The sequence below is a fragment of the Haplochromis burtoni genome, unplaced genomic scaffold (assembly GCF_018398535.1).
Source record: "Haplochromis burtoni strain Fernald_Lab_line unplaced genomic scaffold, NCSU_Asbu1 Contig_116, whole genome shotgun sequence".
In the NCBI taxonomy this organism is placed as follows: Eukaryota; Metazoa; Chordata; class Actinopteri; order Cichliformes; family Cichlidae; genus Haplochromis; species Haplochromis burtoni.
In genome coordinates, this window is record NW_024582477.1 from 953,698 (window position 1) to 980,250 (window position 26,553).

Genomic DNA, 26,553 nt, shown 5'->3' on the forward strand with positions numbered 1-26,553 from the left:
CAGTAGCAGGGAGGCCCCGCATCCCAGACCCCAGTCTGACGGCCAGCACCTCCTCCCAGCCCCCCAGCCCTGACGGCTAACAGAACCGGGGTGAGCTCCTGCTCTCTTTGTCTGCTTGGCTGATATGAAATCACATTCTTTATATTGTGTTTTCCCTTTTTTGTCTAACTGTGTTGTTTCCATCAAAGAGTAGGCAATAAATCTTCACCAACTGATTTATGCACATGTACACTTTGTCTTATACTCCTGTCATCATGTAACTGTATTTTTTTGTCAGTCCTTGGACACACTAACACACAGTCACATGTTTTAAGGGTTTTTTGGGGTTTTTTACTGGTTCTATCCCTCTCCAGCACAGTCCTCCACATTGTCCAGATTAGTCGCTAATGAAACACTGAGGTTATGCTTTTGGGACATTTTCTGCATTTGTTTTCCATTAGCTGACATGCACGTAGCATTACTCCATTCCGCCTATTCTGAAGCAGGTAGAAACACATTTCGGCCTCCATAAATAGTGTAGTACAGTTGGAATATTTCTAGTGTATTTGTGGCGTGTGAGCCATTTTCCAATATGATGTCTAGACTTAAATCGGGCCTAAGCAGGGGAGAGGTGGTGGAGCTGGTGGGAGAGAGGGAGGGCCTGAGCTGTGCCAAGTTTGCATCCACACTCACCATGTATCTGAATGAGCTTTTTATATTACACTTAACTTGGACCAGATGGCTTAAACACAGCGGGCAGCAGCAGATGGATATTGGGACATTGTTATAAGCGCATAGCAGTGTCTCTGCATAACTACAGTTCCACGTACGGAATCTGTCCTTGTCTCACACTGTCTCTACTGTACTGTATGTGTAAGCATCAGCACGCATGTCTCGTGTTTACTTCAGTGTTTGCGTATTTGCGTATGCTTGTTTTTGCCTGTGTGCGCGCGGGAGTGCAGCTGTGTGGCGTTGCGGCCAGTAGATGCTGTATTTTGCATTGACAGCATGCCCAGTTCTCTCCCAGTCACTCAGTCAGTGGTTTCCAGCTCCTCACAGCAGCAGGCTCGCAGCCAGCCGCACTCATTGCTCAACTATGAAATGCACGTTTCCTGCTCATGCTGTCTGCGTTTGATCATTTTTCATAGCTTTTGATAAATGCCTTAATAAACGACAGAAGAAAGTGAAGTTTGTGTTACAGCTTTTCTGCTGGTCTGCTGATACTTGTAAAAATCCACAGTACATATTTGTCATGTTGGTTTTTAATCATGTTTTTCTTTTTTATTATAACTGTGACTTGTAGTATTAAGCCTCCAGCAATATTTGCTCACTGCATTATTTGTATGTTGTCAGCTACAGTTATAAATAACAGGATTTCTTGACCCCAAATTCAAATCTGTGCAATTGCATCATACTTTCAGTTTGCTGTTATGCTGTTATGTTACAACACGCTTATTAATAGAGAGACAGTTAAATCCCAAAGTACACTGTGCAACCATAAAAGTTCTCAAAGTTGGGAACACCAACCCACACATCATATTGTGTATTTCTCTAATTCCCTAACATACATTCCCACCCACCCTTGTCCCCCCCCCCAGAAAAAATGTTCTCATCCTTTATTCCCTCCACCTCTTCCTGCCATACATGCATGTGTTTATTGTGTTTTTCTGCCATTGTAACCACGCCACTGCCAGATGCTCACAAGATGGGATTATCGGGGAAAACGTTTGCGCCGCATATTTCTCACAAGGGCTCTCTCTGGCCAATTACTGTCTTGATGGAAGCCAGAGATTCTCACCAATTACATGCATTTTTCCCGTCTCACACATGGACGCCGGCCAAGGCTCGGCTCGCACTGTCAGCGTGCTGTTGTCCCTGGCAGCGGTATTGCCGATGTCCAGAGAAGTGGCACATAGTAGCTCATATTATAAATTCTGGCAAGTAAAGGGCTTGAATTACGTGAAGGGGACACCACATGTCCCACTTCTTTCCTAAGCACTCAAAAAGTGAATTGTTGGCATTACTCAGATTTTTAAAAGCCCCAATTATATGTTTGACTCGACCAAGAATCAGTGGGCAGCCCTTAACATCACTGGCACATGTTTAAATGGACCGTTGTGCTTCTTCCTCCGATAACTTTGATAACTTTACAGTTTTTGGTGCCGTTTAGAAGCTTGCTTGGGGAATGAGAGAGGAGCAATCCCACTCTGCTCATTTCTATTGTTTAACTTTTGAAAAAGGAATCCCAGCCATTAAAAACAAACAGAGGTGGGTTGTCATATGTTTTTATTCTTGTCCAAGGGCAATTAAAGCTACTAGGAATGCCTTGACAGTCTCTCCCTGGGTGTCTTAAGCCCCTAGCTTTATGTCTCCTACCTCCCTCGCTCCCCTCCCAAATAAAAACCACGTCCCAGAAACACTCGCACAGTTACAAGTTAAGATTTTAGGAGGCCGAGACTATAAACTTCTCCATTGCCTGCACCGCAGTTGTTTGTTGCTCTGTGTGGTTGGCGTGTGGCTTTTCAGACTCGGGACTGAAGAGAAATGGGATCTAATTTTTGTCTTCTTCTTCTTTCATGTACAGATGGACACAAATGCACAGATCAGTGTTTCCTGCGATGTTAAGAGACACACAGTCATGCTTGCAAAACGAAACGCTTCTCCCGTTTGTTTTTTTGTTTTGTTTTTGTTTTGATTGTAGATATTCAGCTCCCCTCCCCCTCCCCAAATCTTTTTCTCTTCCCAGTTTATGTCTTACCAAAGTGTTTTGACCTACTCACAACCGACCAAAGAAGTGAGTCACGACACTCAGGATGCTGACACTAAAATATCTTACCTTATTTACTTTGGAAGTGTTTACATGCGTCAATCTCTCTTCATTTCCTTGCTTTCCACTCACTTATGCACTCTCCAGAGCCCCTGCTGTGCTCATAGGTGATACTGACACATGCCTGCTACATTTACTGCTTTTTTTCTTCTTCTTCCTCCTCTTCTTCTTCTTTTTTTTTTTTTTTGCAAATGTAGCTCTTTTGTTGCAATGTCTATTCTTACTCCCCTCCGGTCTCCACTCAGCTTTGTGTAAATGTCACTCTTCCCCAGTCGTTTCTCTCGGGCGCCTCGATTTTAGAGTTCGATCGGTTATGCTGTCAGCGAAATATCACTCAAAAATTCAACACAACAATAAGTCATAGTCTCATAGGTTTTTGTGTTGTGGTTATACCTTTTTTAAAGAGTTCTCTTAACAACAATAACATCTGAATCAATCAGCTGAATAACGTGCATGTTCAAGATTTAATCAGCCCCCATATGTTTTGTCCAACGTGACTTTAAAAAATGATATTCATTTATTTAAATCTTAATTTTGACTTTCTTGCTGTACAAATATTGTTAGCCAGTCCTAATACTTTAAGAAATGTAATTCAAAAATCTTTCTTAATTAATTTTATAATATTCAAGTAAATATCAAGAAAATTAATTTGACACTTCAGTTTGATTGTTTCTTTACATATATGTAGCTCTGGAGCTGAAACATGTATTTTTATTGTTGGTTACTCAGCTGTCTTGTTTTTTTCTTAGCAGTTATTACGCATAATATGAACAAAAAGCATGTGTTAGGATCTTGAACATGTTCATGTTCCATATTAGAAAACTACCAGTTTTGGTGAGATGAGACGTAATTAACCCATACACAGTAAAGTGTTCAGCTTCGTTATTTAACAGTAAATCTATGATTTTTTTGTGTATCATTTTTAATATATTTGATAAGCAAAAATACATTTTGTCTATGAGTAAATAAAACTCCAATTAAAACAAGCTAATAACTCATTTTAAGACGCTGTTGATTTTTCTTTTGGCTCTGACTAAAACCTCTTTTTGAGCACCAAAATAACCCCGTGCATTCCCTATATATGCACTTTCCTGAGGTCTTGTAATGTGTCAGAAACCTCATGCACAAAAATACATCAGGCTCATTGTCTTTTTCTTTTTTTTGCCTTCATATGTTTTTTGACCTGAAGGCCTTCATACACCGCAGGTGAGTCAGACGCTCACCAGCTAGCTTTATCTTGCTGTTTTTTTTTTTGTTTTTTTATTGGCCTGAAATCCCCGTCTTTTGCTGATAGATAGAGGAAGCATTGATGTCAGCGGTTTGTTTACAGCCTCTCTCTGTAGACTTGTGGTTGCAGGTACTGATAATGGCTGCTAATTTTCAAAGGCCTTGTGGGATCTGTCCCCACCACAGCCTGCTGTTGTCCCTCTGGACCTATTGTGCGTTTGTGTGTGTGTGCATGAAGAGAGACAAAGTGAGCAGTTGGGCGATTAGCTGTCTTGCCCCAGTGTGTGTTTGTATGTTTCTCCCTCAAGTGGATTTAATGTGGATTTAGGGAGAGTGTGAAAAGCCCAAGCGACGCCTCACAGTAGGCAAGCCCCTGTGCTGGAGGAGAGGAGACGAGGCTAAAGCCTGGCTAAACACTGGCACTGAGAGTAGTGATGGAGGGGGTGGGGGGCAGATGGCACTGTGGGGGCCCATGAAAGCAAATGGTGTGTCATTATTCATAAGTGTTTATGTGGATTTTTAATTTATAAAGGCAACTCAAAGAGGTGTCTGACCCACATATGTGCACAATAATATCAATTTAGTGTACGCACTTGCCTCCCCTCCTTCCTCCTCACCTCTCCATTCTGCAGGAGATGCAGCTGGAACACGCGCGACAGGCTTTCATCCAGCGTGACCAAGCCCACAGCGGCTCCATCTCAGCGCTGGACTTCAGGGACATCATGGTTACCATTCGGCCACACATGCTCACACCCTTCGTAGAGGAATGCCTCGTGGCGGTGGGTTTTTCTTTTTTTCCCTTTTTTTTTGGCTCTGTGGTTTTCTCATCTATTTGTTTTACTGTCGTCCACAAGAGCCACAAAGTCAGGTTGGTTAAAAATAGCAAGTCACTGGTGTCTCTTGGAAACTATCCTCAGTCATGATATGTTAAAACAATAAAAGGTTGGATGCATCAGGTGTTCCTTAGCACCACCAATTGGAAAAATTAGGCTTTTTTTATCCACCACGATGCATTTTTTTCTCATTCGTAGATTATTCATGTATGCATATCTTTAAATAAGTCATTCTAAATGTCGTGATAAATTCCAAATGTGCAATGATGCACACTTTGGATGCAGAAGCATGCACGGTATTGTCAGCTCATATGCACTATATGATGATTTGGTTGCTGAAGTCAGCAAGCAAGCCAAAGCAGCCTGTCATTACTGTATTCTCCATAAAAGAGGTAAAGTCAAGATTCTTTTCTTCTATCTCACCACTTATTTCTTGTGCTTTTTTTCCCTTCTCTCTTTTCTCACAGCCCCACAAACCGAACACTGTGGCTTTCTCTTTTCCTCTTCTGGCCATCTCTCATTCTTCTTCCCCTTTATCTTTTTTCCCCTGCTACCTCTCATCTGTCCCTTGCTCTCTTTCTCTCTTCCTCCCTCCTTTCCTTTTTTCTTTCCTCTCTCTCAGCCGCCCCTCTATCTCTCCCTTCCCCCTTCCCTCCCTTCCCCGTGTCTCTCTCTCTCCCTCCCAACATGTCATTAAGTCTAACCTCTCTGGCAGTGTCAAAGCCAAGCAGGAGAGCTGAATGGGGAAGATAGAGATAGATGGAGACTGCAGCTTTACAGTCCATCATCTCTGCCTGTGCGCGCGCGCGTGTGTTTGTGCGCCTGTGCGGGCTCTCTGTTTGTTTTGAACTCTGAGATGTTTGTCTTTTTTTTGCCTCTTGTCTTTTCTTTCTGCGTGTTAGTGTTTTCGTTGCGCGCGTGTGCGTCTTGTGTCTGCGTCCATGTCTTGCCCCATTTCATAAACACCTTGTAGACTCTGTCATTTTCTCTGCTGTGTTTACCTCACCGACCAGACATCTTGGTGTGCTGTTAGTAAACTCTCATGCACGCGCGCTCCCACACGTACACACACACACACACATACGCACACATGTATCACAAAACCTCATAAACACTGCAGACACATTAAAGGCGGTATCATAGCAGAGCATAGGCAGTGAGACGGCAACCTTTAATTCACTCACCAAACATGGTAATTGATTAGCGCCTCACTCTTTTTCACCAAAATACCATTCTCCTCTCTCCACTGTGGGAAGATCCATGTCTGTACACTCACAGATATGAACAGATGCAAAAGTGTCTCCCTTGTTAGAGCAGTTTCACCTAAGCCAGAGCTTCCCTCCCTTGTTGCGACCATGTTGAGCAGCAGGCGACCTCTCTGAATGCGTCTGTAAAGCAAACAGTGCCATCTAGTGAACGGAAGCTCAACATTTTCTCCTCACTTAACCCTTCAGGCCAGCACAGTCGCAGTGATCTTCTAACTCAACAGTACCCCACAGTAGTCGTACTTGAACGCATATATTTTTTTAAACATACAGCATTTAGAGCTGCTCCTCTAAGCCTCTGAGAGCCTCATTTAATAAAGATGGGATCGTGGTTCGCGTAAAAGAGGCTGTGGGCAGCCTGGAATGTCCTCTAGAGCCCGGCATCTATTTTTAATCTGTTACCTTTTTTTTTTTTTCTATTTTCTTTTCTTTTACCACTTCCTCCATCTCATAAAGAAAGTTAATTAAACTCCCTTAGAGTGCGCATCATGTGATGGAAAAAGTAGCGGGTGAAACAAGTTTGCTTCTCCCTGTGGAGAAATGCTAGAGAGGAACGCGGCTAATTAGCCACCATGTTTTACGCCGTGTGTATTTTCATAACAGTAACATCCAGATGCACGGCTGTGTTGAAGTTTATTTTTCTTATTTGGTTGCTTGTTAAAGTACCCCTCTTCTTTCTTGCCCAGGTTGCAGGGGGTAGCACGTCTCATCAGGTCAGCTTCTCCTACTTCAACGGCTTCAACTCGCTGCTCAACAATATGGAGCTGATTAGAAAGATCTACAGCACTCTGGCTGGCCACCGCCGAGATGTGGAAGTCACTAAAGGTACCTGGGGAGAACTTCCCACTCCCCTCCCTGTATATATAACACATACCTATTATAACTGAGATGGCAAAAAAAGCAGATTCACATTTATGTAATACAGACCACAGTCACAAAACAAATGTAAGTATGCACCACATGCACAGTAATGTGCTTTCCAGATAGGTATGTCTATGTGCGTTGTACAGGGCTTGGAGACTTGTTTTTGTTTGGGTTACTTCCTTCCCAGTGGCATTTAAATGGGCATGCTGGATTCAACCCAGCACACGTACTGCATGCCCACAGTCCCTGATGGTGCCTGTCTTGTCTATTACATATCCTGGCAGTGATCTGAGGAACACAGGAAAAACTTCATTTCATTTGAAAAACAAAGAATAAAAGTGGGTAAAATTCTGCTCCTTGCTTTTGAGTCTGTGTTGTTTAACCCTGTAGGTCCAGTGTCATTTATATGCTTAATACTAACTCCACAGTCTACATTACTGTAAAGCAAATATGCAAAGCTACAGCATAATGAAAAAAGACGCTTTTCTTCATTGAAAAAAAAACATACTGTTGTATTTCTCATAACTTATTTTATATGTATCTTTCTATCTCCATTAGTTAGTTCCTTTAAATCTCTCTCCCTTGTTTGCCCCACTTGCTGTCTCTCATTCCTTTCTTCAGTACTTGGCAGGGCTAATGGCTTTCAGTGTCTTTCTCCCTTTTGCCATCTTTTTCTTTTTGACTCCCTGTTGAGCTCTAGTTGTCTTTAAGAAACCATTCTGACCTCTCTCCACATGGCTCCAGGCCACTAACGGAGCCTTATGATGCTATCTGAAGCCTTATCAGGGGTGTGGACTGTACCCGACCCAGACCAAAAGCCCGTACACTCTACAAACTGTTCCCACCAAGGGTACACGAAGGCCTGGGCTTGGCTCGACCCAGGGTGGCCCGCAGCCAGCCAGGCCTTCACGGCCACCGCCTATCTACTCTCCACTCCCGAAGTCATTAAGGCCTCCTTGGGGACTGCGAATGCTCAGCTCCACACAAATAGCGCACACACATCTGCATGTATCAAGATTGTGTACATGTTGCAACACACGCTTCTCTAGCATTTCTCACATAACGCTCAAGCATTAAAATGCATTAACACAGCCAAGCATGCACACATGTGTAATAATCCTGATTGATTCCTGATGTGCAACAAGGCCACTGTTTTGCAGAGACACCATTACAGTGCTCACAAAGCTGTACGGGTATATTTGGGCGTATGCACACAGGGGACCTATATAGGAGATGCACTTTTTTGGGCTAGCAGTGCACTGCCACAGAACAAGTCACGACTGTGTACCTTTAGGCCCTTTCAGACATACGCTCCTTTTCATTAATGTGATGGCATCATGTTGGCTTTTTTTAAAACCTAGCCTCTTTTTGCATGAAAGTCCAAACTTACAATCCTGCTGGTCCGGCCCGTTAACAGTTGTGTGTGATTTTTAACTTTGCACAAGAATGAGTACATGCAGGGACATTAACACATTGGCATTCACAAGATTGAGACATCATCGTGTCTCTTCTATTTTTTTGGTCAATGCCCTATGTATTTATAATGCAGGGCTAAAAAGTTTTTTTCATTAGACACCTGCTTTCTGTCTGTCTCACAGTCACATGCTACCCAAACTAATGTCATAGAAGGCTCGAAGCTGCCCGTTCGGGTAAAAATGGCTGAACAGACATTTTCTGCACACAGCAAAATGTCTGAAGTGTTCTCGCTTTGGCACAAACATCTGTCCATGAACATTACAGAGTGCCTTTAGTTTCTGTAGGAGCACACTGACCTCTTCAAAGTCAGCAAGCATAGTTTTACATCCCGAGTTTTTCTCTTGTCCACTTTGCTCTACAGTTTATTTATTAGATGTTGAAATCTTTATCTTTGCTACAATGACAGTCTTTGACAGATCGGATTAACAAGACTTCTAATTTTTTTGACTTTGGTTAGTTTGCTGTGAGTTCATTGCATTCATGTGGCATGAAATGGCAATGTGAGCCACTCATAAGCCGTTTTTATGTCACAGAGTTACATTTAAGCACAAGGCGCAGCATTAGTAACTTCATTAATTACTTATAATTAATTATACCTGACATGTAAGTCAGGATCTAGCAGCAAATCACTCTGCATACTTGATCTCTTGATGACAGAGAGTAACAGTTTATAAGCTAGTCTTTAATTATTGTCTCATCGGTTTACTAAAGTATGTTTGGATGATGCGACTTCTGTAATTATCAGTGTAATTTTCTTAACACTGATATTCTAATATCAGTGTTAAGAAAATTCCGACCTCGGTCGACTGGGTGTCTTACACATAACATTATGTAAGTACTTTGGCTTATTGTCATGGGAGTGTTTGAATGAAGCCGTAATAGTAAAAGTGACCTTCTGTCTAAACAGCAGAATAAATCAGTTTAACAGGCCAATGAGCCAGCAATGTTACATGTCCTAAGCTGAGGAGAGATGTCTGGCTCTTACTAACAACAGATCTAAAACGTAAATTGTTGCGATCAGATTTTTGACCTTTTTTGTCTGCCACCAATCAGTCCAGTCTGAGATGACTCAAAAAATCTTTTGCGTAGACATCCCATGTCCTCATGGTTTGAGACCTGTTTACTATTAAGCTGATTGGCATGAAATTTTATGGAAACACTCGTGGTTCAGATTTAGATAATGACTTAGGTGTTCCCCTGACTTTTCCTCAGCGCTATCATTGACATTTGCGTTTGACATTTTTGGTTTTGAGTCAAGTTCACTGTGGATCGCTGTGAGTTTTCAGTGCAGACATTCATCCCTTTAAACTTTAACCACTTTGGTGATTCCATGACTTTTATTTTTCCCTCGGTGGTAACTATCAGATGTGACCACGCTGACGTGATAAACTCAGACGGTGAGCGTGACGAACAAACCTGCTTTGTGATGCTTTGTAATTTTGAAAATGTTAGCACGCTGACGCTTCCATTAAAAAGCAGCGTCGTGCCTATTTATGGCATCCAAGATTATCTTAGCAAGGGATAGTAGGAGTTTTTCTTTAAATATCAAGCAGTAATATAAAGTTGGTAAATGCTTTTCTAGGGTTTTCACCATCTACTTCCCAGCATTGTTCTTTTTTCCCCCCCTAAATTATTTATTCTTGTGTAACTATTCTGCCTCACATGCTTGTTGGCATTACCTGCTTTTACTCATAGATGTGTGTGTGTGTGTGATAGAGAAAGAGGGGGGGAGCATGCCTCGGGGGTAAGCTGAGCCTCTGTGGGGTGAATGGCTCCAGTGTAGGACGACTTTGTCACAACCCCAGCCTGCTGCTCTTTGAATAAAGCAGGTCAAACAATGGTGACTCCTCCACTGTAAGCCTGCCTACAGTCAACCTGTTCCTTTTTCATTTAACAATAGAGCAGGTCTTAAGTTACGACATGCTAAAGCTGCCTCAAAGAGGTCTTAAAGTCATAACTCTCCATGGCCGTATTTCTTTATTTTAATTTCTTCAGCGTGCTTTGACACATTGTACTCTTAACTCACAACCAACTCGCAGAGGGAAGCTGCCATGAGTGACAGAAGTTGAAGGAAAAATCCATCATATGGAGCCATAACATTAACGCAGCCACTGACAATAACTCGGATAACTCCAACTCCTCGTCAGGGAGACGAGGAGTTCGAGGACCCACTTTATTTTTGGTGTATGTGTTCTGTAGTGACAAGAGCAACAAAGGGATAATGCACTGCAGCAAAGTCCAGTGTTTATCGTTTAACAACACATCCTGTTGTGAGATGTGATGTCTGTGTTGCCTTGAGTCATTCAGTCCAATCTCTTAAAATATTGGTCTAACATGTGAAAGGGTCCTGGTCCGAGACTGGGAGGAGACAAAAACCTGTGAGGGTTGCACCATGAAGGGTATATCTGGTATGACAATCTGGTGAAAGAAGCTTTCATTATCTATGATATTTGTCAGCCAGAAAAATAACAAATTGCTACATTCACACTATAAACACTTTGTGACTGCTACACCACATCATTGCAATGCTAAAAGAACAAGTAGGTCGTGAGCTTATAGCTCCATGTTTCTACTGAAGATGGCGTGCAGCCAGTCACATCCCGAGCAGTGGTGTGAACACAGCATTAAGGGAGAGCTGTTGTCTTAAGAGTAGGGTGGGTGAAGAATCTCTGAACTTGCTTAAAGTAAAGATATTTAGGAGAGCGAAGTGGACAGGCAGATTGGGGTGCTGTCTTCTGTGATGTTGATGTAATGTTGTACAAGAAGGTGAAGGTGAAAGCGGAACCGTGCCTCAAAGCTCCGCTCTTTATTTACCTGTCGATTCACATCTTAAGACTCCTCTGTGATTGTGTCTTTTGAACTGTTATCTCAGATGTTTAGAATTCAGTTAAATTTTATTTAGTCAAATTACAGCAACAGTTGCTTCAAGGTGCTTTAGACTGTAAGGTAAAGATCCCGCTAAAATATGAGAGAAACCCAAACAATCAAATAACCATCTATGTGTATACATCACTCCTCATTTAATCATTACAGGGAGTGCAGAATTATTAGGCAAGTTGTATTTTTGAGGAATAATTTTATTATTGAACAACAACCATGTTCTCAATGAACCCAAAAAAACTCATTAATATCAAAGCTGAATGTTGCAGTCATGTTGCAGCTCTGAAATATGGCCAAACTGGTGGCAAGTGGCATCTTGGCAGCTGCACGCTTGACTTTTCTCAGTTCATGGGCAGTTATTTTGCGCCTTGGTTTTTCCACACGCTTCTTGCGACCCTGTTGACTATTTTGAATGAAACGCTTGATTGTTCGATGATCACGCTTCAGAAGCTTTGCAATTTTGAGACTGCTGCATCCCTCTGCAAGATATCTCACTATTTTTGACTTTTCTGAGCCTGCCGAGTCCTTCTTTTGACCCATTTTGCCAAAGGAAAGGACGTTGCCTAATAATTATGCACACCTGATATAGGGTGTTGATGTCATTAGACCACACCCCTTCTCATTACAGAGATGCACATCACCTAATATGCTTAATTGGTAGTAGGCTTTCGAGCCTATACAGCTTGGAGTAAGACAGCATGCATGAAGAGGATGATGTGGAGAAAATACTCATTTGCCTAATAATTCTGCACTCCCTGTAGTTATTATTAATCTCTGGCTCTCTTCCACAGCAAATCTTTGTCCTGTCTTCTTCCCCTAACCCCAACCAGTCGCAGCAGATGACCGCCCCTACTCAAGCGTGGTTCTGCTGAAGGTTTCTTTCTGTTAAACGAAAGCACTTCCCACTGTCGCCAAGTTGTTGCTCAAAGGAGGTCTTATGATTGTTGGGGTTTTCTCTGTTTTCTTTGTATAATTGTAGGGTCTTAAGCTTACAATCTAAACTGGCTTGAGGCAATTGTAGTTGTGATTTTATGCTATATAAATAAAATTGAATTGAATTGAGCAACCACTTGGCGACAGTGGGAAGGAAAAACACCCTTTTAACAGGAAGAAACCTCCAGCGAACCTAGCTCAAAGAGGGGAAGCCGTCTAGCGTGATGGCTGTGGCTCAGGAGGTGGATTAGATTGTCTACTAATCAGAAAGTTGGTGGTCTAATCCCCAACTCCCCTAGTCTGCATGTTGAAGTGTCCTTTGGCAAGTTACTGAACCCAGACTTGTCCCAAATGCATCCATCGGAGTCTGAATGTTAGAAAAAACTGCTTGTGTGTGTGTGTGTGTGTGTGTATGAATGAAGCATGAGTGACTGACTAAGAAAGCGCTATATAAGTACAGTCCATTTAACGGCTGGAGGCAAAGTGGAGGGAGACGAGCAGCTCTCCTTCCCTGATTATTTACATTGAAACAAGCCAGTTGTGGGTTCAAGTTTGTGATTACAGTGCTTCCCTTTAGAGTTTGCCAGAAATGCACTACAAAAGTGACACAGTATATTTCCTGGCCAAGGGGACACCATCTTGGCTCTTGACTGTTACATGTGACCCGGACAGAGATAGGCAGAGGCTATGTATCAAGTTTTAAATACTTCTACATATCTTTAAAAATTTTATTAGTGAAAACATGATGGAAAATCTGCCTTTTCCTGCAGAGGAGTTTATCGTGGCAGCTCAAAGGTTCGGCCAGGTGACGCCCATGGAGGTCGACATCCTCTTTCAGCTGGCTGACCTGTCGGAGCCTCGTGGGTAAGATGATCATATGAAAAAGAACTTCTTAATATTAAAAGAAGTTGTATAGAAAGTAAAGTAAAAGTAGAAAATGACATACTTCTTAGGTGGCTGGTGTTCAAACTGAATTATTTTAGATAGACACTACTGGCTTGTGTACTTTCTTTCATGTTTATTTCACAAGAAAGCAGAAAATATTTGGTGATTTTGAGCTGTATTAAACCAGTATAGAAGACGCAATTGAATTAATACTTTAGCCAGGTTTCCTCTGCTGAGCTAGTCAAGTACTTGTGCAGTATAAGACTATTCCAAACTTGCCACCCTGAAGGGAAAATTTTGCCCCGGGGTCCATACCTCAGAGAGACGAGCACTCTGTCAAACTTCTCTGCAGTGGATCAAAAGAGTCAGACATGTATCCAGTGCCAGGGAATCTTCTTTCAGTCTGAACCTAAACCAAACTCCCATTTATTCTAAAGAAAAAAAAAAGAGGAGCAGTTTCAGTCCCTGTAATCCGTGGCACAAAACAACTGTATATGTCTCACATTCCCCCACTTCCTTTGCATCTGCCTCGCGGCCCGACCAGTACGCTCATAATTTCTAACCCCGGCCTGAGAAACCACCTGATTATTATTTCTGGGCAATGGGATACTTTAATAGCCCAGTAGCTCCACTCCCCTTGATTGGAGATGTGAGAGATAATAGTCCCAATATACAGACGAGATGGGGAGGGGGGGGATTTGGCGTTCCCAGTTCCCTGAGCCTGGGAATTCTGTGACCGTCAAAGAGATGCAATAGAGAGACATGAAAAGATTAAATATCTTTGTTATACTTGGATGAAGTGATAAAGGAAGCATGAGTCATCACTTTCTATTGGTCGGTTATCCAACGCTGTCATGCCAAGCACAGGTCTGGATTTGTGAATGCCACAATATTTTCATCTGAAACGATGTTGTCTTTAAACTCTGAGTAACTTCAGACCGATGGGTTTCCTTGAGCTCGGTGATACATGGGTGGATTGTTATAATCCTCTGAGAGTTACTTGAACCTTCTCACTCTCTGTCTCTTTCTCTGTCTCCACCAGACGTGTTGGTTTAGCGGACATTGAGAAGATTGCTCCGCTGGAGGAAGGCGCCCTGCCCTACAACTTGGCTGAAGTCCAGAGACAGGTAGAGAATATGAAGACTTGTTGATGTGTTTGGTTTCCTCTTCCACACTGGCAGCTCCTTTCCCTTTTGATACATTCTCTTAGGCTAAATGTGACTGCAAAGATAAAGAAGATTTACAATTTTAGGTTAATGATAGCTCCTGCATGTAAATAATCCACCAAAACAAGCATAGAAGTGAAATGCAGGAGTAACAGATCCAACTAAGTTTAGTCAGGTATAAAAATGGAAAGTTGGCCAGTACTCATCAGTCTTACTCCCTTTCAGTTGTTCCCACCAAGTTTTAAGTAATTTCCCATCATTGAATTGAACCTTAAAAGACTTTCTTCAGAGAAAACACCGCTTTGCCTCTCCCTGGCGTGCGGTTGACATCTTGAAAAACAAACGCACAAAAATCAAGAAATCCATGGAAACAAAGACAAGCAGAGCCATCCTCAAGAGCTAATGAATGTCAAACATACTTCATGTTGACTATAGTAGCTGGATAATAAGAGCAATTTGTAACAAAGAAAATCAAGAAGGACGTACAGATGGATGAGCAGAAGACTGTTTTCTTTCTCCAGCTGTTTGGTCAGGGCTGTGTTGCCTGGTGGGTTCCAGCACTACAGTAGAGGCTTGGCCAGGCCATACTGGAGCAGGCTTGGGCCAAAGGGGAGAAAGCAAAGGGGCCCAGCACTGCACAGACGCCAGTCCCACCACAATGAGCCACTTTAGGCCCTTGTGGTTTGGACTCAGGGGCTGGCCCTCAGTTTACTGGAGCGCTCTCTCCTCATCTTTGCTACTTCTTTCCCCATTTCTTTTTTTTTCTTCTTTAAATCTACTCCCTCCCTCTCTCTCATACATGTTTGAGTTGTTCTCTCTTTATATCCTGTTAACTTGTTTCCTCTTTCTCCATTAAACATGCTGACAGTATTGAAACATTTAATCATTTCTCATGAAGTAGAAGAGCAGGATATGTGAAGGGAGCATGGGTACAGTTTGACAGGTGGACGTGTTCCAGCTGAGACTCCCCCACCTCTTCCATTCTCACTGCGCATGCACACACACACACACACACACACACACACACACACACACACACACACACACACACACGCACACACAAAGCTACAACCCTACAAAAGCAGCCACCCCCCAAACAGGGTCTAGTGGTCAGGGCTCAGGAGACCAGCCAAAGCGACAGGTACCTCAGGTGAATGGGGGAGTGTGGCTGTTACCATTCCTCTGTTCTTTGCATGGTGAAGTGATAATGATCACAAAGGTCTTTTTCAGGTGGCACTCAATACACCTTTGTGATTCAAGTTAATCTAAGGGAGTAACAGACTTTGTATCAGATATGTTAAGAGATCATATGTTGATCTGATGATCATACCTTTTTATGTATACTCATATATGCATACTGTTTGGGGGGGGGGGGGGGTGTTATTTTTTGAGTCAAGGTAGACTTTGGAAGACATTTGGATGGGATATGTAATATACAGTGTTCCCTCGTTTATCACGGCTGTTACGTTCTAAAAATAACCCGCAATAGGTGAAATCCGCAAAGTAGCAAACTGTATTTTTTACAATTATCATAGATGTTTTAAGGCTATAAACCCCTCACTACACACTTTATACACTTTTCTCAGACAGGCATCAACATTTTCACAAGTTTCTCTTATGTATGATAGAATGAAACCAAAGATCATACCCTGTTTTCAGGTCCAGAAGATGGGAATAGAGCAGCAATGTGTGTTTTTATTTCCAGGTATGGTTTTAGTGCATTGGGATCATTATCATGCTGAAAAATGAAGCCGTGCTAATTTGGGTTGCCACTGATTTTCAGTTCAGTTCTTGTGTAAGTCGGCATATTTAAATTTTAAAAAAGGAAAGAAAATATATGTTGTTACAAGCTGCTAAAGATACAATTTAAAATTGGTTCTTTGCTAAGTTATCTGTTATGTGTGGACACAGCACCGGCTCATGCTCACAGATAGGTGCCTTTTTTGTATTTGATTGATCCATAGGTCAGAGTTTAGCGGCTTAACAAACACAAAAGATTCCTCTGAAAAATGTCAGGTACAAGGCCTGGACTGAAAATGAGTGAAAAAGCAACAATTGTCCAAAGAAAAACTTTAGAGAGCCCGGAGAACTACAGCAAAAAGAACTTTAAAAATTACAAGAAAGTCCCAATGGAAACAAAATGGAACAAAATCAAGGGTGACTTTTCCTCAAGACTTTTGCGTTTGGCAAGTAATTTTTTTGATAATCATGCTTGTAATTTTATTTGTTTAAAGCTAAACATCCTCCAGTTAAAGTTTGACAAGTTTTTCACCTTTATCATAATCTAAACAATTAATATCAGAAAAATACTAAAACATTATTAGGATGAGACTTAATATCTTTGATTAGAATTAATGACGTTCTGCTCATCCATTTCTATTTCTCCTGAGCATTATTTTATTAAATGAATGTTGTACTGTATACAAATGTAACTGTGCTAGACTGTCAGATGGATTTACTAGCGTTGGATTCTGGGTGGAAATAGGTGCGTGGCATACAGGGTTTTACAAGAATCAGGATTAAAGTGTGCTGTCCTGTCAGGTGTATGTACTGCAAGCTCTCATCTTCAGCTCCTGTCTCACGTCCTTACTAACGTCTTAATTGTCTCTTCTCCTGCGCACGGGCAGCGACGGCTCCCGCCCCATCCTTATCCAGGTGGCAGAGTCGATCTACAGATTCGCTCTTGGCTCAGTAGCAGGGGGTAAGAGTCACGCCCCATTGGCTCCCTACATACCTTCACCCCACCACCCACCCATCCATCCACCTACCTGCTTGCCTGCCTACCTACCACCCCCCGCCCTGTGCTGTCCTCATAAGAAAAGGGTGAGAGAGAATGGACAATGGCCCCTCTATTGCCCTTTCCTTACAAGAGCAACAGTCACTCTCCTGCTTAAAGAGAAGTGTTCCCTCTCTTCCTTGTTCTCGCTCAGTCTCTGTCTCCTACACTCGCTCAGTCTAGCTCTGTCCTGTCTCATGCCTCTCTGGGTGCCATGGGAAAACCCTCTTGTGCGTTCTTTTGTACCTTTGTGAGTGATGAGAAGACAGACGTGACGGTGGGGGTGAAGGGTGGTGCCCAGGTCTTGTGTTTGGCTCCAGACACCCCACTGTTTTTCCTCCTCCCTTCCTTCATTCCTCCCTTCTCCTCCTCCTCCTTTCCCAAGGGAGACAGCTTAATAAGGAGGTATGGGTCCATCATCCCTTCTTCTTCTTTCTCGGTCTCTCTCTAATTAAGCCTGTCGCCTTGGGTCGGTTCTTTTTGTTTGTGTCCGCGTGACAGGCTGAAGACACTACAACTCACAACACATCTTTATTAACATTATTCCCAAAGACTTCCCCTTCCTCCTCCTCCTCCTCCTCCGTCTCTGCTCTTAAAGGGTCATTTCACACAAATTACCAAAACATTTTTTCCACCTTTCCATAGTGGGATCTGACAGTGCAGGTAGTTTTTGTTTTTGTTTTGTTTTTTTAATCCCCCCCCCAATAATAAAAATGAGCAGAGTCGGTACTGAAATTTTTTTTTGTCGGCTTTATTAAATTGCTAAGTGAAATATGACGTTTGAAAGTGAGATTTTGATTACTGATATAAGCCACAACTTCTTTATAAGATCACCTGTTCCACTCTTTTGTGCACAACTTTCAGTTATGACATGACATTTATTTAAACACTATCATTAAGATTAAAACATGATATTTGTTAAGTCAAGCAAGTCTTTTCTAGTCTGTTTTACAGCGAGCCTTTTATGAATTCATTTATGAACTTCCCTCCAGTCTTCCAAGCTCACTGGTGATTGAGACAATTTTGCTTAAAAAAATTTGTATGCACCACTTAATCTTTTTGTATACATGTATGAGGCTCTGCGTGTTCTTTACTGAGATTATTTTAGAGACTATGCTGTTAAAACAGATCACAGGTCTTTCTACTTAATAATTACTGTAGTCTCAATGAAAGCCACTATATTTTTGTACTTGGAAACAAACTAGTCTGTGTCTGTAGTTACACTTTGTACAAGTTATTCCTCATGAGTTATATAAACATATGTTAGCCTATGTGTGTAGCACTTTATCAGTGTTTCCTTTTGATGTTGTGAAACACAGGAAAGGGTTACAGATGCTGGTTAAGGTAAGTAAAGTGGGGAAAAATATTGTATTGCAACTCTTGAGACTATTACCAATATACTAGAACCAAAAATTAAAAACATATATATTAAAAGATGCAGGTGGTTTACACAGTGCTGCAAATGCACTCACCGGCTACATCATTTGGGTACACCTAGCAAGTACTGCGTTGTCCCCCTTTTTGCCTTCACAACTGCCTTAATTCTTCATGGCACAGATTCAGCAAGCTGCTGCAAACATTCCTCAGAGATTTTGACATGACAGCATCACACAGTTGCTGTTCATGATGTGGATCTTCTGTTCCCCTCACATCGTAAAAGTGCCCTATTGGATTGAGGTGGATGGGGAGGCCATTGATGTGGAGACAGTGAACTGTCATTGCCATGTTCAAGAAAACGGTTTGAGATGATTTGAGCTTTGTGACATGGTGTGTTATCCCGCTGGGAGAAGATTGGTATACTGTGATCAGCAACAGAAGTCAGGTAGGCTATGGCATTTAAACCATGCTCAACTGGTACTAAAGGGGCCCAAAGTGTGCCAAGAAAATGTCCCCCAGACTATTAAACCACCACCACCACCCTGAAATATTACAGCACGTCAGGATTGATCCATGGTGTCATGTTGTTTACAGCAAATTCTAAATCTAACATCTAAATGCTACAGCAGAAATCGAGACTTATTGGAGCCGGCAACACTTTTCCAATCTTTTATTGTCCAACTTTGATGAGCCTGTGTGAATTCCTCTCCTTTGCTCACAGAATCGATAACTGTTGTGGTCTTCTGCTCCTGCAGTCCATCTGCTTCAAGGCTGGACATGTTGTGCATTCAGAGATGCTCTTCTGCATACCTTGTTTGTTACTGTTACCTATCAGCAGTCTCGCCATTCTCCTATTACCTCTGGTATCAACAAGGCATTTTAGTTCATAGAACTGCCACTCACTAGAGATTTTCTCATTTTCTGACCATTCTCTGTAAACACTAGAGATCCACTTTAACAATTCCAATTTGTGAAACACTCTGACCAGCATGTCCGGTATCAACACCCATGCTACACTCAAAGTCACTTAAATCACCTTCCTTCCCCATTCACCAAGTCTGTGTACAGGATTAAATTCTTCTCATGTTTGCATTAATGTATTAACATTCGAACAGGTGTACCTAATGAAGTGGTCGGTGAGTGTAAATACATAATTCCTTATTGTCTTGGAATATGTGCCATGGAATAATGGGTATTGTGGATGATCGTGATAGCATGTTATTGTGAGTCACTCAGTTTTCCATGGGGAGAGAAACAGTAGTGGTCATAAGACCTACTGTAAATAAAAAATCTGTTTCATAAAAACACTCAGCATCTAAATAAACGTGCCTCGCTCTCTGCAGCTGTGGGTGCAACAGCAGTGTACCCCATTGATCTGGTGAAGACACGCATGCAGAACCAGAGGAGCAGCGGGTCACTGGTGGGAGAGCTCATGTACAAGAACAGCTTCGACTGCTTCAAGAAGGTGGTGCGCTACGAGGGCTTCTTCGGACTTTACCGAGGTCAGCATACATGTAGAGAACACGCGAACCTCCAGTGTTATTTATTCATACTCGACATATACACAAACAAAGACACGAACTTAATATTGAACCAAAGTTACAGAAATCCTGAGAGTTTGAAACTAAATGTTGAGAAGGTTTCTGACAGAAGCTGTGGGGGTGAGTCAGACTATAAAAGATGGCATGACACAGTGGTTATTGGACTCGACATTTTGAAGCCTCAAAGTTTGCATTTTGACCCCCGTTTTTCTTTTAGAGCCAGAAGTTAGCATATTTGGATGATTTCTTTGATGACAATAAACATCCATGAACTACTGTAAGTACTGAAAGTGTAATAGACCAAAAAAATATCAAAACCTCACAAAAATGGTCCTGACATTCACATACCGACACACTCTGATGGCTGCGTTGGGGGGGGCGCAGGGTTCAGTATTTTATGCAGACTAGAGTAGTCGGGATTAATCCAACACCGACCTGCACTGTGCAACATTCATCCCAAATCTGGTTTTTATTGTTTTGTTCATGTGTTTTAATACTGTTAAGATGGGTATTTTTTCATGCAAGTCTATGAAGATTGACTTGTTTTTGGAGCCAGCTGGAAATTACAATTTTTGGCTTCATTTTTCATCTCAGGAAGTTGCTCCTTTGTTGAGAATCTCTCATATGCATTCACTAAAATGTATCACAGGCACTTTCCACATAACTTTTATCAGTATTTTAAATAAAACTTTATGTGGTTTTAACAAACAGCTCTTTACATTTAGTCAACACTAAAGTAAATCGAATCCTTCCTCAAAACTATAGGTTTTCAGGGAAAACAACTCACTGGCGGTCAAATCTACAAAACAGGTTTTTAAAGTAAAGGAGGGGCTGAGATGAGGGAGTACAAAGAAGAATCGAGTAGTAGGAACAATGAAAGAGAAGGGAATCGAGAGAAGATGAGAGAAGAAAAGTGTAGGGTGGACAGGAGGGCGGTGTGAGTTCACCTCTCTGTTGACCTGGCTTCTTTGAAGTGATTACCGGCTGGCTGGGGACTTTCAGAGCAGCACAATGAACGTCACACGCAAAGCCACATACCTTGAGGCCTGTGTCACGATGTAGTGATGTCGCACATCTAGACCTACACACCGGTGCAAACACGTTACAGACACACAAGTATGTAGGCATGCAGGGGACTACTTGGGCATGCAGGTACGTACATACCAGGGCACGACACCAGTAATGACTACCTGCCCTGCCTTCAGAAACTGCGGTTAGAGTGTCTGCATTGTTGGGGTCAGATTAAAGGAGGATTGAAAAGAGGTCTCCTGGAATGACGGTGGGGCTTTAAAAAAAAAATCCTACGATTTTGATTGACAGAACTAGGTTTCGTGAGAGGAAACTTGAATGCTTGAATTTCTGTGGGAAACAAAGGCTATGAAGAGTGAAGTGACAGACGCAGACAGGTCTGGCTCCAGGTAGAAGGCGAGACAGGTATCCTGGCACCTAAACTGTAGTTATGTAATGTAAGTTGAAAGGGCCATCTCTGTTGAAACATTCTTCAGAAGGAAGAGAAGGGAATTAAAGGCCCAAAACTGCTTTACGGTGCGATGCTGGGACAGCACACGAAAGAAACACGATGGCAAGACCAAATATTCAATAACAAACCTGTTGTGTATATTCTGTTTTCATGAACACATGTCTGCTGATTTTTCTCTTTTTCAGGCTAGCCAAAACTTGCAACTTCCAAATTGGGTATATGATTGTGTGTGTGGTTGTTTGTGTGTGTATGTTTGGCCTCACTACACACAAAGGACTCGATTATGAAGTGCGAGTGCTACTTTGAACAAATGGTTGAGCGTGAGTGATTCGTGCCTTGGGACTGGGTAGGGGGCCAAGTTTCATTGTGCTCCGTTGTGATTATTTTTGTTTATTTTTACCCGACTCTGGGTTGTAATTGAGGTCTGCGTAAACTTTTGGTGGCTTTGATTTCTACACTGCCCTTTTTTTCCTATTCTGGGAAGCAGTTTCGCTCACTTCATTTTCTCTTTGCCCCTTCATCCTCTTCTCTCTATCTCGCTGTCTTTTTTCTACTCTTATGTCCCCACACTCCACATCAATAGATTTCATTAGCGTCTGGGGGATCTTGCACGGTCGGGCGCATGCAGCGGGAAGCCACACATTGATGTGGAACGTGGGGAAGTGGTATATGTATATATATATGTGTGTGTGTGTGTGTGTGTGAGAGTGGGGGTACCACGGCAGTCTTTTTTTCTAATCATCTTGTCGTTTCCTAATGATAGGTCTGGTACCACAGCTACTGGGTGTGGCGCCCGAGAAAGCCATAAAGCTCACAGTAAGTAACTGTGTTAGAGCCCGTGCAGACACATGCACTCAGATTCACTCAGGCAGAGATTCACGAGGGTCTTTAATCTCTTTAAATTATTGTATGAGTTTTAGATTGTTTTATGAAGCAAACAATTAGATACATAGTTACAAACACAGCTACTTCCTTAACCTTCCTGTTATTCAGCATTTGTAAACTGTCAGTCAGAGGAGCATTTACAGCATGCAGTGTAACATTTGTGGTACGCTAAGTGGCATACACCATCATTGAAGCATGTGTCAGTACATTTAGGTCCATAAGTATTTGGAGAGTGAGACACTTTCTGTACACGATCACGGTGGATTTCAAATCAAGCAAGATGTAAAAAGTACAGACATTCGGCTTTAATTCAAGGATTTTAACGAAATGTTGTTTAAACTGTTCAGGAATTGCAGTCATTTTTATACATACTCCTCATTTTCAGAAGTTGAAAAGTAACTGGAGAAGTTTCACTGTTTCAGATTTTATTTACAAATCAGTTGACTGACAAGGACTAGTTGAGGTCTGCTCCCTCAATATTTCATGACAAATTAAGTAGAGTTGATTAGGGATGGGTATCGTTTAGGTTTTATCCAATACCGGTGCCAAACCGGTACTTTTGAAACGGTGCCGGTGCTCAAACCGGTGCTTAAAGAATGGAGAACACAAAATTGGTCCAAAAACCTCTCATGTTCAGCTGTTTTTTTGTAAAAAGATAACAATGTTAGCCTTTTCTGCAGCTATGGGGCATATATGGTATCACTCTTGGCTGGAAGCAGTGCTTAAACAATGGAAAAAACACAAACTTTGTCCAAAAACCTCTCATGTTTAGCTGTTTTCCACTTTTTCTTTGGTCATTTTAGCCTTTTTGGCCAGGGTGAAGGGAGTATCTGCCATCAAACAAGAAGACAGCCGCATGTAGCTATGATGATGTTTGCTAGTTCACCTTACATGCATTAATGTAATAACGTGGTTAGCCTACTCAACGTAAATTACACACGAACAACATTAAGCTACTCACGCAGAGAAGAACGGCTGCTGCTGCATCATCATCCGTCATCATTTCTGCTACACTGGCAGGGCTAGGGGCCAGGACTCTCCTCTTCGTGTTTTTGGGGGATGTTGCTAACTCTGGGTCCGATAACAGGCAACCCACCCGCAGTAGATGTGCTCGGTGTGAGGTCTCGCAGCAAGCTATCAAATACGGCGCATTTCTGGGCTTTTAAAAAAAACGCTATGCGTCGCCAGGTGTTTCATCGGATTCGAGGTGTTACCTCCTTTGACAGTATCACAGTATCAGCTTAAAGCACTTGTTGCGCTGCTGAGTTTGCATATTTTGCTGTGAAGTACAGCCAGACTTTTGACCGCTTCGCCTTGGACATTTTTAATCTGTAGCTCTGCTCTAAAAGAACGTACGTACCTGGCCCCGCCTACTATCCTCGGAAACGTAAAATGATTGGCTAGAAGTGTATCACAGCTCAGGAAAAAAAAGCACCGAAATAAAGCACCGAAATGTGCGCTGCTTTTCGGTCTGGTTACTACCGTTTATGTCAGAACCCGGTACCCATCCCTAGAGTTGATTTCAAGTGTTGAACTTGTATTTGGTAGTAGTTCACTAAAAAACCCAATATGAGTTCCAAAGAGGGAGGGAGGCCATCATTATGTTAAAAAAGCTCATAGTCCAAAGCATAAGATATCGTCTATAAAACACGATGAAGGCAATGTTGTGGCATGGCCATTGGAGTCGGTCACTTGTGTTGACAGATGAAGTGACTGCTGATAGAAGCAGCAGGATGAATGGTGAAGTGTACAGGGCGGTACTCTCTGCTCAAGTTCAGCCAAACGCTGCAAAACTGATCAGTTAATCCAAAAAATTGGTTAATTTTTGGATTAACCCTATGAATTAAAGCTGAAAGTCAGGACTTTTATTACATGTTGACTGTTTGATTTATAAACCACTGTGGTCATGTATAGAGGCAACTTGACAAACTCATTGTCACCGTCTAAAAACATATGGCTACAACTGTGTCCGCTGATTATTGCTTATGTTCTAAACCATACATTTTGTGTCTCTAGGTGAATGATTTTGTGCGTGGAAAGACCAGACAGAAGGACGGTACAGTCCCGCTTGCCGCTGAGATTCTGGCTGGTGGATGTGTAAGTTTATAGACAGCTGTTACATTTGTTGTATTTCTATGTGAGAACGCCTTTGTTTGTTGGTTAAGTGAAGGTCAGATGCAACTGCTTGAACAGATTTTGGGTGTTTTATCAAGGAGCTGTTTGAGCTTTGGTAGCTCACCTGGGAATGTGCACACACCATGTGATACAGCCTTTGAACATATCAAAAACTATTAAAAGCTGCCATCTGATGCCTCAGCTGACCATTTTGCACATCCAATTAGCAATTTGCATATAGTTGCTTTAGTCTGCTTACAGCTGCTTTGCATCCCACATCGACCATAGCTCATTCTTTTATGATCTGACTAAATCGCTGCCACTGATGCCTGCTCTTTTCTGTACTGACTCTTTTTTTCGTTGCTGTTGCAGAAATAAAAACACACGAAAGAGCTTTTTACTCCCTTTTTACTGAAAAGACACAAAAGGCCGAGTCATTTTTAAGAAAATATTATGAGCATAATCAAATACAGTCAAATTACATATTTTGGTGTGCACCCTCTGCCTTTCCAGAGTGCACTGTGTTGGAGTGATGCTGCACAGCACTCAGGCAGTGTGTGCAGTATTGAGTCGGCATGCATGTCTTAACTATGCTGACAGTTGAGCAGACAGACATGGACTTGTTTTGGAGTCCAGGGGTTGCTATTTGTTGATGGAACCTGTACACTCGAAAGAGCAAACACACACACACTGTGCATGCTCAGAGAGGTGTGTGTGCATGAGGAGTACTACAAGCACACACACACACACACAAAGATTGACAGCTGCTGATACCTGAGTCCCCCCTTACTCAGTTTGTTACCTGCTCCCCCTCCAATCATGGGTTTTGATCACTGACCTGTCAAAGTCTAACCCCTGCCCCACCCTACTTACCCCCCAATGCATGTGCACACACACACACACACTCTCTTTTTTACACACACACTCGGTCCTACAAGGCTGGCAGCTTTAGCCAGGCCAAATGAAAGAAGGTCTTTCATTGAACCCTCTTTTGATGTTGATCACTAAAGCAAAGTATTTCAGGATACACAAGTCATTATGGGTTTAGCTCCACTCAGGCACATTCAATTGACCTTATTAGTTCTGGGAATATGTTTAAGAAATGTTATGGCACACTACATTTGCTGTAACTTACATTCTGGATGGCGATTTTCTTTTGTGAGAGAGAGAAATGGAAAACGTACAGCAAAGTAAATATACTTAGGACATGCTCTGTGGTGTCCTGGGTGTGAAGAATAGTGGTTGCCTTTAAAAATAATAATAATAATAATAATAACTCGTATGAATTTAAAAGCAGAACCATAAAAGTCGCAGAGAGAGGGGAGGAGGATAAATGTAGAGGAGAGGAGTGTGGATGGATGGATTTTTCCTCTTTTCCTCCGTGAGCCGTCGTGACAGCTCCTTTCATCCTGGCTGAGGCCCCGGTGTTAGTGCTGGCACTGCACTCTGCCTGCCACTTTATCTACACACATGCACACTCACACACACACACACTTACACACACATGTATGGCTATCTTTATGAGGACCAGTTGCCTTCCCTAGCCCCTTATGCTAACCTTAACAAATCAGTTCGTTACCCCAACTTTAACATAGCGCTGAACCTAATCTTAACCCTAAAAAATGAGTCCAAACCCTCAAACATTTCTTTGAAGAGGGGTGAAAAAGTGTCCTCACTTTTCCGTTTTGCCCTCACACACACACACGCTCTCACACTCACACACAGACGTCAAACCTCCCTGAACCCTGTTTTAGCGAGGCTCCAGCCACAGCACATGAAATCTGTTTATATCATTTGGTAGCTGTGAAAGTGTTGGTTTGGACCACGATGTCGGCCTCAGATTCACAGTCTGTAAAGATGAAAAAAAGGAGAAGTGAGAAAGAAAAAGAGAAGATATGTTTGCTTTCTGCGAAGAAAACTTTTCATATGTCAGTATCTTCATCTTTATCTGCCCCAAAGTGTTGGTTTTTAGGTCCCTTTTCTTTCTCTTCTCACCTCTCACGCTCCTTCTCCTCCTCCTCCTCCTCCTCTTTTCTGTCCTTAA

At 42.2% G+C, this 26,553-nt stretch overlaps 1 protein-coding gene across 1 annotated transcript in view; it reads left to right on the forward strand.

Moving 5' to 3' along the window:
* Positions 1-26,553, forward strand: part of LOC102296692 (calcium-binding mitochondrial carrier protein Aralar2) — a 55,412-nt gene that overhangs the window by 13,852 nt on the left and 15,007 nt on the right. The window contains exons 6-14 of the mRNA XM_014335596.2: positions 4,666-4,812; positions 6,818-6,956; positions 13,055-13,148; positions 14,212-14,296; positions 15,260-15,264; positions 16,963-17,036; positions 19,832-19,990; positions 22,273-22,325; positions 24,411-24,491. Coding sequence (XP_014191082.1) covers positions 4,666-4,812; positions 6,818-6,956; positions 13,055-13,148; positions 14,212-14,296; positions 15,260-15,264; positions 16,963-17,036; positions 19,832-19,990; positions 22,273-22,325; positions 24,411-24,491 — 837 coding nt within the window. The remainder of the gene's footprint in view (positions 1-4,665; positions 4,813-6,817; positions 6,957-13,054; positions 13,149-14,211; positions 14,297-15,259; positions 15,265-16,962; positions 17,037-19,831; positions 19,991-22,272; positions 22,326-24,410; positions 24,492-26,553) is intronic.